Source organism: Haliaeetus albicilla, chromosome 3, assembly GCF_947461875.1.
Source record: "Haliaeetus albicilla chromosome 3, bHalAlb1.1, whole genome shotgun sequence".
NCBI lineage: Eukaryota > Metazoa > Chordata > Aves > Accipitriformes > Accipitridae > Haliaeetus > Haliaeetus albicilla.
In genome coordinates, this window is record NC_091485.1 from 62902058 (window position 1) to 62914926 (window position 12869).

General features: G+C 41.1%; 1 protein-coding gene across 1 annotated transcript in view; it reads right to left on the minus strand.

The window, feature by feature from the left end:
• Window positions 1-548: 548 nt before the first annotated feature.
• The window catches only part of ENPP2 (ectonucleotide pyrophosphatase/phosphodiesterase 2), a 73302-nt gene continuing 60981 nt past the window's right edge, over window positions 549-12869 (minus strand). The window contains 6 exon segments of the mRNA XM_069779955.1: window positions 549-1163; window positions 5938-6094; window positions 6718-6850; window positions 9398-9475; window positions 10677-10812; window positions 11303-11439. Coding sequence (XP_069636056.1) covers window positions 993-1163; window positions 5938-6094; window positions 6718-6850; window positions 9398-9475; window positions 10677-10812; window positions 11303-11439 — 812 coding nt within the window. The 3' untranslated portion in view covers window positions 549-992.

Here is a 12869-nt window from a genome sequence, read left to right on the forward strand (position 1 = left end):
TCTGGTCATTAGAACAACATGATGAAAATCAGATTTTCTCCTCCCAGGTAAAAGGCCACTGCTGGGTGTTTAGCAACGTCACCTCTGTCAACATCTGCCTTACCTCAGCTTCCCTCAAAGTCAAAGCAAAAGATGATGGAACAGGTATTCCCAGGAACCAGCCCAGAGCAGCGGCAGTGGAGAAGGGATGCAACAGCCCGACTGGTGACGTCAGATGTTTTCACCTCACATCCTCCCCACAGCTCCAGAGCAGGGCCAAGTGGCCTCAAATGTGGGGTACCCCTGCTAGCTTATGACACCAACCAACCTGCTCTCCCAGCTCTGCCCCTATGGCAAAACCTAACCAGTAATGACTACTGTGGGTGTCTGTTTTATGGTCTCACTGCCGAGTACCAGGGCAGGGCAGCTGGGGTCCTGGCAGTCCTCTTACCAGCAAACCTAAGCTCTTCAGAAGGGCTCTGCCTGGTGAATAAGAGACATCTGGCAACACTCAGCTGCCCACAAGTCCCTCTGAACATCCCTGTGAAAGGAAATCAAAACACATTAAAAAAACTGAATGTGTGGTTTATTATATTTAAGATGCTATTTGTCTATAGGGTTTAAATATGTCTGTCACATAGTTAACAGTAAATGAATGTAATTTTACATGTTCAGTATTTTGATACACAGTACAGGACTACAAGTGTGGTAAAGGAGCATGGGAAATTAATATTTCCTTGATGCACATATCAAATCCTGCAGCACCACTTAAGAGCTTGGAGTAAGGACTGAAGCTGCAGCATTACAAGCGCTACTAAATAAACCAAGAGACATACCTATATTAAACATTAGAGAAACAAAAAAAAAAATGACACAAGGGTTTAATATTTAAGATTTGATACAGGATTAAAATACTAATATTTTTAATGTCCTGGTTTCAAATTAATAAATATAAAAACAATATAAAAATATACACCAGTTGATAAAAGGATGCACTGAGTAAGGTTAGAAAGCTAAATTTCACTTTCAAACGTATGCAGGTATGTCTTTAGGGAGAGGATTTCTGTGTAGCTGCGACTGGTCTTTCGGAAGAAGTCCAAGCTTGTGAGCTGTTCGATGTCACGCACGCGCGCAGTGTGCATCTTAAGAAGATCTTCGACCCACTTTGATTCATCCTCGAAGCTCTGAAAGGTAAAAAAAAAAAACCAAACCCAAAAGTTTTATAACATGCCATGTCAAAAATCATCTCTGAAAGCAAATGCAACTTTTCTAAACAGTGGGTCCATTTAAGAATCTCTGCTTTGTTCAAGAATGACTAAGGTAAACAAGTTCCAAGAAAACAGATTTGAAACTTAACATGCAAGATGATTCCTACAGTTTTTATTTCAGGACCCATTTTAGGATGTGGTTGAGACAATGACCATAGTCATCTAGGAACAGATGGCCCCATGTTGCAGGTGTTTCAGAAGAACAGCCATATGCTTTCAGAAGATTCATTAGTCACTACATATTTTTTTATCTCACAGCAAGAGCTCCATATTAATCAGTTGTGTATTACTAAAGCCCAAACTCCAGGCTGTTTAGCTTTGAACCCTACCCTTACACATTATTCTCATCTGACTAGCACCTCATCTAACACAATATTATTTTAATCTTTCCACTTTACTGTTAGGACACCATTACAATTCATTACACAGTTGGGACTATGGTTTATGTTGGTACCTGTAAAATCGTGTTATTCACTGATAGAAAAAAGACTTTCACTACGCATTTCCCAATACAAAAAAAAAAAAAAAAAAAATCAGGAAGGTGATGCTGCCAGAGTAATCGGGGTCGAGTTGCGTGGGTGTAATCTCTCTTAGAGGACTGCTCCTGCTGCATGCCTTCTGCCAGCTCTGGCACATGTTGTAGCAATCCACAAACTAATGTAACTCACTAAGACATCAGAAAATCAACCCTGAAAAACACTGCAGTTCCTGGCTGTTTGAGTGCGTTAACCAGCCCAGCGACACGTCCCATGAGCATTGCAGCCAGCCCCGGGGACTGCACGGTGGGGAGCAGACATGGGAAAAGGACAGAACAAACAGGACTTTTCCCCCTTTGGCCTCTCTGGCTGGTACGTCTACGCCACTGCTGGGGAAACAAGTTAAGAATGGAGGGTCGTGCCTTTGGGCATTTGGACTCCTTGTGTGTGACTTGGAAAACCTGCTGATAAAAATCTACTTCTGGGCTTACTCCTGAAAATGAGCCCTTTCTAGCTGTCTCAGCGAGGTCCTCCTACAAAGCGATCCTCTCACCGATCAACACTAAGCTTCAGCAATGCCAGAGCCTACCCAATGCAGTAGATGTGCACAGACCAGGCAGTGGGTCACCCTGCAAAGGCCAGGAGGGTGAGCATGATCGTTTGCACAGAGAGGACATGAAGTACCAGCTAGGTTACAGCTGGCTGCTCGAAAGCAAACATCCATGACCCAGTCAGCACTTGTCTGTTTTGAAGCTTTTCAGTTCCAAACCAACTTTCCTCTCCATGTTACTAGCACCCTGAGACCCAAAACCAGGTCTGGACCATGAAAAGAAAGATGCAAATTAAGAGGGAAGAGAAAGGAGCGTGCCCTGCTCGCTCCCCTTCGCCTGTAGTGCCATGCTCCAGGAGCACTGTTGGCAGCACACGGCTGCAGGAAGCCTCCAGCTCAGCCATCGGCCTGGCAATCGGATTCCTAGTCTGCAAACCGGCCTCAACAGGGTTATTACTGCAAATGGAATCACCGTGACATTTTTGTTGTCTTCAAGCCTTCCTTCTGAGCAGGGAATCTGCATTTTACGGAGCTCGGAGGGAAGCCCGATGGCTACAAAGCTAGTTTTTTGAATACAAGGAAGACTCTTAAGAGTTTGTGAAAAGCCTGCAATATGAATAAATCACAGGACTGTGAGGTTGGTTTAAACCAAGTCCAGCAAGACAGAGTTTGCATGACCCCAGAAAATCAATCAACTGATCTAGGTTTTAGTTTTTCCATTCCACAACTGGCCCATGAAACCTCAGGTCCAGCAGCGAGGATTTTAAACACAGTGATCAGCTAACATGGTATTATATTCCTATAGAGCAATGAATGAAGTGTATAAATTTAAAATTATAGTTTTCTCCATCTGTACTGGTTAGTCTCACCTCAATAGCACAGTGAGTCTTAGAAGGAAAAAATAACAATTAAAAACATGGAGGTAAATAGAAATAGGCAATCGATTAGGAGGGTAACCACTGGAAAAGATACCAGATATTCTGGACAAAAGAATCTCTCTGGATATCAAATAATTAGCTGGAAAGCTGAACATGATCAGAGTGTAGACAGGTGGGTGAGGAACTTGCTTATTAAAAGAGAAATTTAGAAGTTTTGCTGAAAGGGAAAATAGTGGCCTGGAAGAAGTTTCTAGTAGAGTTCCTTCAGCTTTGGTCTTGGAAAGGATTTTGTGTAATGTTTTCATACATGCTTTTTGTGCCAAGATCATTAGTGTGCTAGTGAAAAAAACCCGACAATTGGGAGTTCCTGTCAATGCAGAAGACTGGAATAGCATACTGGAGGATGCAGTTGTGGGAGTCCCTGGTATAGTATGAAATTGGGTTATCCACATTGACAGCAAAAATTTCTCCTAAGCTGGGAGCTTCTCAGGTGAAAAAGCAGATAGAAGAGAAGGACTTGGGTGTACTGGTTGTGCATGATTGATTGTGAGCCACTGTTATAACACAGCTATGGAAAAAGCAAATCCTAGATAGTATCAGGGAAGTTATGTCCAGTGGAAAGAAAACCATTTTAATTTTGAGATCTCAGCTGGAGTACTTTATCTCACTCATGTTCCAGAAAAAAAATTAAAAAAATCAGACTGGTACAGATGCATAGGAAGGCTACTAAAATGTTCATCCTCTCTTACAAGAAGAGCAAAAAAAGATCCTGGGTCTCCCATGAATAGAGAGAAGTATATGCCTTGAGAATCATCATAAATCATCACTAGGGTAAATCCCAAAGAAGCCCAGTGAAGGGCTATTTAAGCCATAGAAAAATGTTGACACAAGAATAAATGGGTATAACCTCACCATGAATAAACACAGTTTGGAAATGGAACAAATTCAAATGAGAAGAGTAGTGGTGTTCTCCAACAGCTGTGTGAAGAGAGAGAAAATGTGCAAAAAGAGCAGAGCAGGGGGAAAGCTAGTATTTCTTCAGATCTTAAAAGAAAGCTGTGGAAAGGTTGAGGAAAAATTCTTCTATTATCCCATGCATTTCATCCATGAAGTATGTGAGGTTTTACACAATCACTTCTTTGAACAAATAAGACGGAACACCATGTGCAAAAGTAAGACCGACACTGTATTCAAATGGCAAAATTTTGCCTAACTGTATATTCATTCAAGAGCTACATTTAAATATTTTTGGAATGGTTCTTTGCTATGTAAAAAGCATAGACCAATATCTGCTAATGACCTTGTAGTAGCACTGAAGTTCCTCCCAGAACTGTAAACACATATACCATAAGCAGAATGAACTACAGAGAAAAGAATCCTGGGTTAGAATATAAGAAATCAAAGAGTAAAAGAGGCTATTATCCTAAATAGCTCATAAAAAAGATTTCATCAGTTTAAGAGGACCGTGACACACAATATAGGGAGGGAAAAAAAATTTATTTTGTCATAAAATTGCATATGGGCAGAGTTACAAGGACAGAGGCACTAATAAGTACCAGATTAGTAACTTCCTGATCACCAATTGGATCTTGATTCAGAGGAAAGCAGTCCAGAGAAAACCCACGATGAAGTATATGTAGGACTTTCCGAGACTTCTGGTGGAAGACATCTCTGCCCAAAGCAGTTAAGAGTCTAAACAGGGGGAAGCCAGACCTGCTCAAGAGAGAGGGATACTGCTCCAAAAGCATGGTTTTAAAAAGAGGGACCTGAAAGCAGGCGATGTTTGATGAATGAGAAAGAGACAGTGTTCCAGGTGAATTGTGTACAGAGTTGGAATGACTATTTCTGCCTGTAGCTGGAATAGGAGTCTTGACTTTTTGTGCCAATACAAAATTCATAACACTAATGTGTTCATTCAGGAAACGGTCTCCTGGCAGCCTATAGTGAAGCGTCTGTGTGCAGGAATCCGCACAGCTGTGTAATGGGAGAACAAGTTCAGGCGGAAGGACAAGTCTAAATACAAGCTGCCTGGGAGGACTGCTGTCCTTGCCGAGCACCAGAGCCCATGGGGACCCAACTGCTCTCCTGCAGCACGATCAGTGGCCGAGTGCGCGTGTTACTTTCTGCAGGGCTGACCAGACCAAAGCCTTTGTGCTTCACCAAGATTCTTACACTATAGGGTCTTGCATCCTAAAGGAAGATAAGAAAGGAACCAGGAGGGTGTCTGGTCATCTCTGTTGATAAGAACCCAAACTTCTCCCTTGAATCAAGACATGCTCTGGAAATGGCAATAGCTAGCACTCTGCCCTTGGCAGGTTTTAGCGTATAGTTTTAATACTGCGTGGGTTGGATGTAATCATGCTGTCTGATGCACCCAGACTGCCATAGCAGACAGACTGTATTGTACCTGCATATGGAAACAGACCTCAATAAAAACATCAGGCTGGCTGCCAGCACAGTACATCTACGCACACAACCTCCCCCCAACCTGCTCTGAAGTTACACTGACAGTGTCTGCCAAAACATAGAAGCCTACAGGTTGTTTACTGCCAACATACTGTATGTCAGTTCTTCCAGACAATTTTAGGTGCAGTAACAGTTCCATATTTTCTCTCATATCACGGAGCATTGCTTTTGTCTAATGAGTTGAACATGACACTTAATAGAGTCACTACCCTGTGCTTTCATTCAAGACATCAGTGAGTGCTAGCATCTAATAGTAACAGAGTTTCACATGCCCCAGGGATATATTTACCATGGGGCTACAGTAGTGCAGCAGAACTTACATTGCAGCTCTCATCATTGTCAGGTCGGTGGGGAAGGATGTATGAGAGAACGGAGAGTGGTCCATCGCACTTGTCAGCTGGCTGAGTGAAATCTAAGCAGCTGGTTATGATGGCATAGTAATGAGTAGGAACAGGGATGGCGCCGCCTTCCACATACCTGGGGGAATAAAGCAACATTTATCCACAAAGGGTAAACTTATTTGGAAGAAGGTTACACAAACAGCATGGTCTTTCCTCCCCTACATGTGAGGGCACATATACGTTGTTAAGATGTGTTTGATTCCTAAATGCTATCTGAAAATGAGCATTCAATTAGCTCATGTTTGGATATTGTGCTATAGAAATACCACACACCAGTGCTGAAAGGCTTCTTCAGTTCAGGGACAGAGAGAGAAAGCATTACTGAATTAACAAAAGACTTGAGTATCTAACTCAATAGCACTGCTATGGTTTGCTCTGGTATCCAGCTGTCAACTCTTAAATTCTGGAGAATTTTAGAGAAAACAGATTATTTGAAACATAATTCAGCTTCATCTCAAGAATGAATGAACACTTAATTTCAAAGTCAAGGTGAATAGTTACCTGCTGAATTGCCATTTCCTTATTTTTACCACTGCCCTACCTACAGGGGCATTCAGTCTTGATGAACAATAATTTTAGAAAGAGCTAGAAAATTATATCTCCTCTGAAAAATCAAATACTGTGCAGATAATGAATTGTTTAAGATAAAGCCATCATTAAGAGAAGCAACAGCAAACCAATTTAAAGACTAACTCTTACTGTTTTATTTTGTCAGATGTGTCATGTAAACCATCATAGTCATAGTCAAAGATTGGTCCACTTATAACATTGACTCCGTTTCGTTCAGTGGCATATCTCTTCACCAAAACCCTTTGGAAATAGTTCCATACCTCTGTGGAGGGAAAAAACAAACAAACAAACAAACCAACAACAAAAAATAAAACACACCAGAATTTAGATAAGTCAAAGCCTGTCAAGATCATAAACAATTTTTTTTTCCCTGAAAATAAAAATCCAGTGGACATTATTCACATGATGGTAGGGGAAATCAAAGACTAATCATTACAGATTTACTGCAGCTTCATTCAGTTTGGTCAATAAAGGCTATTCAGACTTCTTTGTTCTCTGTTGATTTTTTCCCCCCAGCCCATGCTAAAGGAAATGCACGGTACCACTCCCAGGCTGGCATTGCCATAGACATTGCACAGAGAGCCTGCTGTTCCTTCATGAAGCAGTAGAAACAGCTATTCACACACTTTTGATGTCCCTGTAAACACTTCCTTTGTCTTTCTTATCTTGTTACAGGGAATGGTGCTGTGGGTTTTTTTTTAATTCTAGAAAGGAAACAGCACCATGATTAAAAGCAAAACCCAAACATTTTAAAAGTAAGGGAAATACAAAGGTCAGATTCTTCCAGTTAAATTCTCCTTGGATACAAAATGTCTAACTTACAAATTACATACTGTCAAGGATGACCAAATTATGGCAAGGCATCTCATTACAGCAACTTTTTGGAAGAGCATGACACACTTTCTCCCACCACGCCCTCCTCAGCCTTAACGAGTTAAGATGCTTGCAGGGATGGGAAACGCACTGGAATCTCCAGTTACATCATTCTTTTCCTCCCTTTTTTTCCCTTTTATTTTAACACAAACAGAAGTGTGAGTAAACAAAACATCTCAGACTTGTAAAAGTTCGACTTTTGTCTTGCCAGCTCAGACCATTAAGTCCATGGTTCCCCAGCACGGATGGCAGCGCTAGCCTCGGCAAGTTCCCCAGTACGCCTCGTCCTAAGGCTGCTCAGTGCCACCCAAACTCCCTGCTCAAGCTGATGCGGAGAGCTCCACAAGCAGTGGTCCAACAAGAACCTCATCTGCGGTAACCACTTGGCAGTACCACTCCTCCAGCTGCTCGCTCCTCCAATGCATTAGCCTTAACAATAAAAACAGCCCCAAAAGGAAAGCTTTTTTCTCCCCCAGCCTGCGTTTTCCAGCTGAATCAGTTCCCCACTTAGGTCCCCCCCAATGCAGCCACATAGACAGCAATGCCAGTGTAACCGGGGACTGGCCCAGAGGCATCATCTTGTAGCGCCAGCAAAGCAGGAACTGCTTAAGCCAGACTCACTACAGAAAAGATGGATACAGAATTATTACCTGGAGGAATGGGATGGGACAGTGAATTAAAAAAACACAAAGCAGAGGAGGGGGCCTCCGCAGCCAGCACTGCTACCAAAGCCAACATAGCATAAAACTGCCACCTTGTATTTACCTTGTTGCGGAAAGAGCTCCATATAATGAGCTTATTCTCAGCTCTCGTTATTGCAACCTGCACGCATGTCGTGGTTCATAATTCCCCAGGAATGACATTAGTTCCAGCATTTGTTCTCGGGAAATCCTTCACCCCCTTGTGATGAAGGGGAAGGCCACTAGACAAAATGAGCTGCTAGTGGTGGGTTGTTCTGCGATTAGCATCTCAGCTAATTTTCTTAGACTAACATTAGCATAGAAAGCATTTTTATGAAGTGATTTGAGAGTGGGAAATCCCCAATAATTTTGCACTCTGTAATCAGTTAAGTGCCTTTGCTCAAATTTCCAGCAAACATCACCACTTGTTCCTACTCAGAGGCTTTTCAGTTAAAAACACTCTTTTCTGGTTAAAAAGAAAAAGCCTCCCACAGGCTTTGATGTTTATCCAAACCTCTCTGGCCTAAAATCTGAATTGGAAATCTCACAAGAACAGGCTCTTGAGATTCTTCCAAGGCTTCTCAATTCCTGCCAAGCCAAAAATGCCACCAGAATAGTCTGATGGTTTTCCTACCTCTTGGCAAAACTAGAGAGAAAAGGGATGTGCAGACAAAAGAAATATTAATACTATATCCCTGCAGCACTGAAAGTTTCAGCCAGGTTTAAGTCATTCCTCATTTTCCATAAATTAGTTTCCTCTTCCTTTTTCTTTATAGGTAATAAACATGTTTGGTCTCCCTCTAAGGGCATGGATGGAAAAATCAGAAATAATCACTTGTCCCTGAACTACAACAACATGCTAAGTGCACACTCCCAGGCAGCTCCAGTTGAGAAGTAAAAACATGTTACCTAAATACGTTCTGCACTAGCTTGCGCTACAGACAAGAAAAACTGAATAGTCTTGCACAAACTGAATTACTGTGGCATGAAGCAAAATTGCTGAACTACAGCATGTCTGTGCTCGTATCTTAGCCCAGCAGCAAGGAAAATAAATCTTTCTTAAGACTTTCTTGTGGTATTTTGTCTGCCCATACTTAGAACTATGCAGGTGCCCACATGTATTATCTGCTGGCTACAGGTAACTGAACTTTGTTCTAAACTTCTCCCCTTCATAGTCCAACACACGTATTAAAAAAAAACCAAAACAAAACACACATGTTGGGAAAGAGAAGTAAAGCCATGGAAAGGGTACCTACTTTTGAAGGCGGGATACATTGGAATGATATTTGTTATTAGAAAAGCATCATATTTTGCTTCAGCAGAGGAACTTAATTCTGGAAACAATAAAACAGAAAAATATTAATCAGATGAAATATCAGAAATTCAAAGAATATAAAAATGCTTTGAAAAATGGCTTCAGAGATTAACCAAAGGGAATACGGTCATCTAAACAGCAATCTGAATGCTATATTCAGAAGTGCACATTTTACACATAAAATTTGTCTTTAATGTGACAGCTGAACATGGAAAGTAAGGATTTCATCTTTGCTTCAACTGGCCTGCCACTTCAAAATATTTTTATAGCTCATCTATTTTTGCAGTCTCGAAAGTCAGAGAGCTGCTGTGCAGGCTTTTACAAAAGAGGCAAACAATTTCCAGGGAGAGGAGTGTGGGATTATCTTCTAGTTCTAAGCAAGCCTCTGCACCAGTAATTCCATATCAGAAATCAACCATAAAATATTTCAGCCACTGAGCGAGGAAGGCAGAGCAATGAAGTTCACGACTGTGAGACAGTTGTGTCCCTTGAACATTTACTAATCCCAGAAGATCATTGCTCCAAGACTGAACCAAGGTAACTGCACCAGGAGAATCCAGGACACTCCTTTACACAGGTTTTCTACTAGCACTCTTTCTGTAGGATATTAGAAATTTTTACAGTATGCAAAATCTAATTTGGATTTATAAATTAAATATACATTTATCTTACTGCTGTTTGAACTCAAAATTAAGAACTCTGACCAGATTCCCAGTTAATATAAGCTGCCATCTGTCCACTGGCTTCAAAGGGCCAGCTTTTGAAGATTGTCTTCTAGCTTGTACTCCTACTCTATGCAATTCTTTGTTCACCTTTATTTTTATTAACTAAACTGGGACACTTCACTGTTTTGGTGCATGAAGCTGGACATCAGTTTGGAGCATCTGTCGTGGAGCTGAGGGACCACAGCTATGATGGCAACTTGTGGCATTGGGCCCTTGATCCTCAGCAAGTGCCGCAAGAATAATGTATCCATCCCATTGGGCCCCATACATGACACCGGTGCAGGAGCAGCCCCTCTGAGGAGAAGATATCACACAGGAAGAAATCACCCCAGAGCAGCGGGAAATTAAACCATTCCTACCTATATTCCTTCCCAACAATCTCAAACAACCTCTTAGTCTGTTTATATCTGGGCAGGGGTTCATACCTAAGGTTTTCCCTAACAAAAAAAAGAAAATTACAAAACCTCTAGGCATTAAAAAGCTATCTGAACTTACGAGGAGGGAAAAGGAAGCCGTAGGAGAGCTGTTTGTCATTTCTGTAGGCTGTACAGCTCTGGCTGTTTCCTGGAGAAATGCGGAGGTCGGGCCTCACACAGCTGGCCAAGTGCTCTGGGACACCCGATACCTCTGCCTGCATTGAGGAACATGGACAGAAATGACAAGAAAAGTAATTCCAGCATTTATAGCTAAAAGAAAACTATTTCATACAGCTGACAGATTACATGCAAGGCCTTGTGTGGAGTAAAATAAACCACCTAGCTGTACAGCCATTCCTGCTCCTGTATCTGCTGCAGAGCCCCTCCTTCAGGTAGAAGTCACCATGGGAAATAATTCAAATGAAGTTGCTGATTATTCCATCATAATAAAACAGACCCCCATCGAGCAAAACTTAGAAACAAAATGAAAACAGGAGAAGAAATATACAGCCTTTGTGCCTTAAAACTATTTTCTCCTGAAGGAAAAAATAGGATTTTGGCATTGTTTACAATGGTATTTGACATAATTTCTGGTGGGAAAAATCTACTGAGGGAAGGGGAATTTTAGGACTTCAAGAATATAGGTACTGAACAGATTTCCCCAGGATTTTTAAGCACTTTTTCGAGAGCAAAGACAGCACCAACCTGTTTGGAAATAGTGTAGGATGTCCAGAGAGGCATGAGGAATGTTTCACTGTAGCCACTTTCAAAGTCATGGTGATGCAAGATATTGTATTTTGTGCGGTACAGTACTGCAGGGCGCCCATAGAGAAGATGCTTCTCTACAAATCAGAAGAAATTAGATTTGCATTTATTACTGAAAACCTTAAAGATGAAAAAAAAAAGAGGCTAGCTTTCCAACACATGCTGATTTTACAGTGATCCTTAATGAGATACTGACCCTGAATAACTGCTAAGGAAATCTTGTAACAGAGAGAGCAGCAGTTCTTAATAGTTTTTGTTGGGATCCCCCTTCCAGGCTCACAACCCACTTTGAGGTCAAAAGTCCCTTCTGCACTTGAAAGCTTGTTGGGGTTATAGCATGGAGAGAGGGTGTTTTTCCAAACAGAGGAGACTCCGCAAGGATCTTTGTGTCCACATTACAGTCACACGTGAGGTGATAAGCACTTTTTTTGTAGCTTTAAATCAGCCCCTATCCTATCACTCCTGCTACTCTTCTGCAGGCTTTTTCTCCTTCTTATGTTTTTTGAAAAGTCCCTCTCAAAAGGGATGCAAAACTGCTCACTCACTAAAAGAGTAGGGTTTTTTCCCACTTGGCTGATACAGATAATGTTCTGAAGACTGATGTGCTATTTTCTGTCAGTAATATCAAAGAAAACAAACAAACAAAAAGCCTTTTCCTAACTTTAGCTACAAAAAGACACCTCCAACTCTGCAAAACTTGCTTTTCTTCTGTCATGGTGATATGTTATGGTTAAATGTCACTAGATACCTCTGACAAGCTTACTTATAAGAAGACAGAAACATCACTGAAAGACATAGAAGAAGAATAAATTTCCTGGCTAATCTCGCATTGTGCTACACAGTTCACTGATTTTGATTTTGCCATTTGACAAAACAGATTGGCTCGCTTTTGGAAATCAAAACAGAGGAACAAGGAAAGCGGCCTAACACTGTTCACAGATAGGTGTTTAACCTGAAAGAAAAGGGCATGTTTTATTAGTGTTTCAGTCCAAATAGAGGATATTTTTATAGGACATGTGAAAGAAAAGTAGGAAGAGCCCCCTCTAAGGACACAGACGATAAACTTGCTTTATTCAAGAGAAGCTGAAGTCATCTTTTTTCTGCATGTGAATAACAAGATCAGGTAAATATGCATGGTGCACCATGTGGGAGAAGAGAATTACCAAATAAATGCAGGAAGATCTGCGAACAGGTGCTACAGACTGTCATAAAATACAACAAAATAACTTGCACATAGCAGAACTACTTGTTGTTTAAATAAGGGGCGCTTCTTTCCACTTAACAGACAAAGTACAAATGAGCAAGTGAAATTGGTTTAAATGCTTATTTCTTAAAATACATAAAAAATACTATTTTTATACTACTGAAGTGAAGAAGCATCAAAACCTTAAAGAAAATAAAGATATTAAGATGTCTAGGAGTGCAATGGTGAGGGTGTTTTTTCCTGATGCCAGAAATTGCCACAGCAGGGAGTAGCTCTTCACTAATTGGAAAAATCAATTTAACA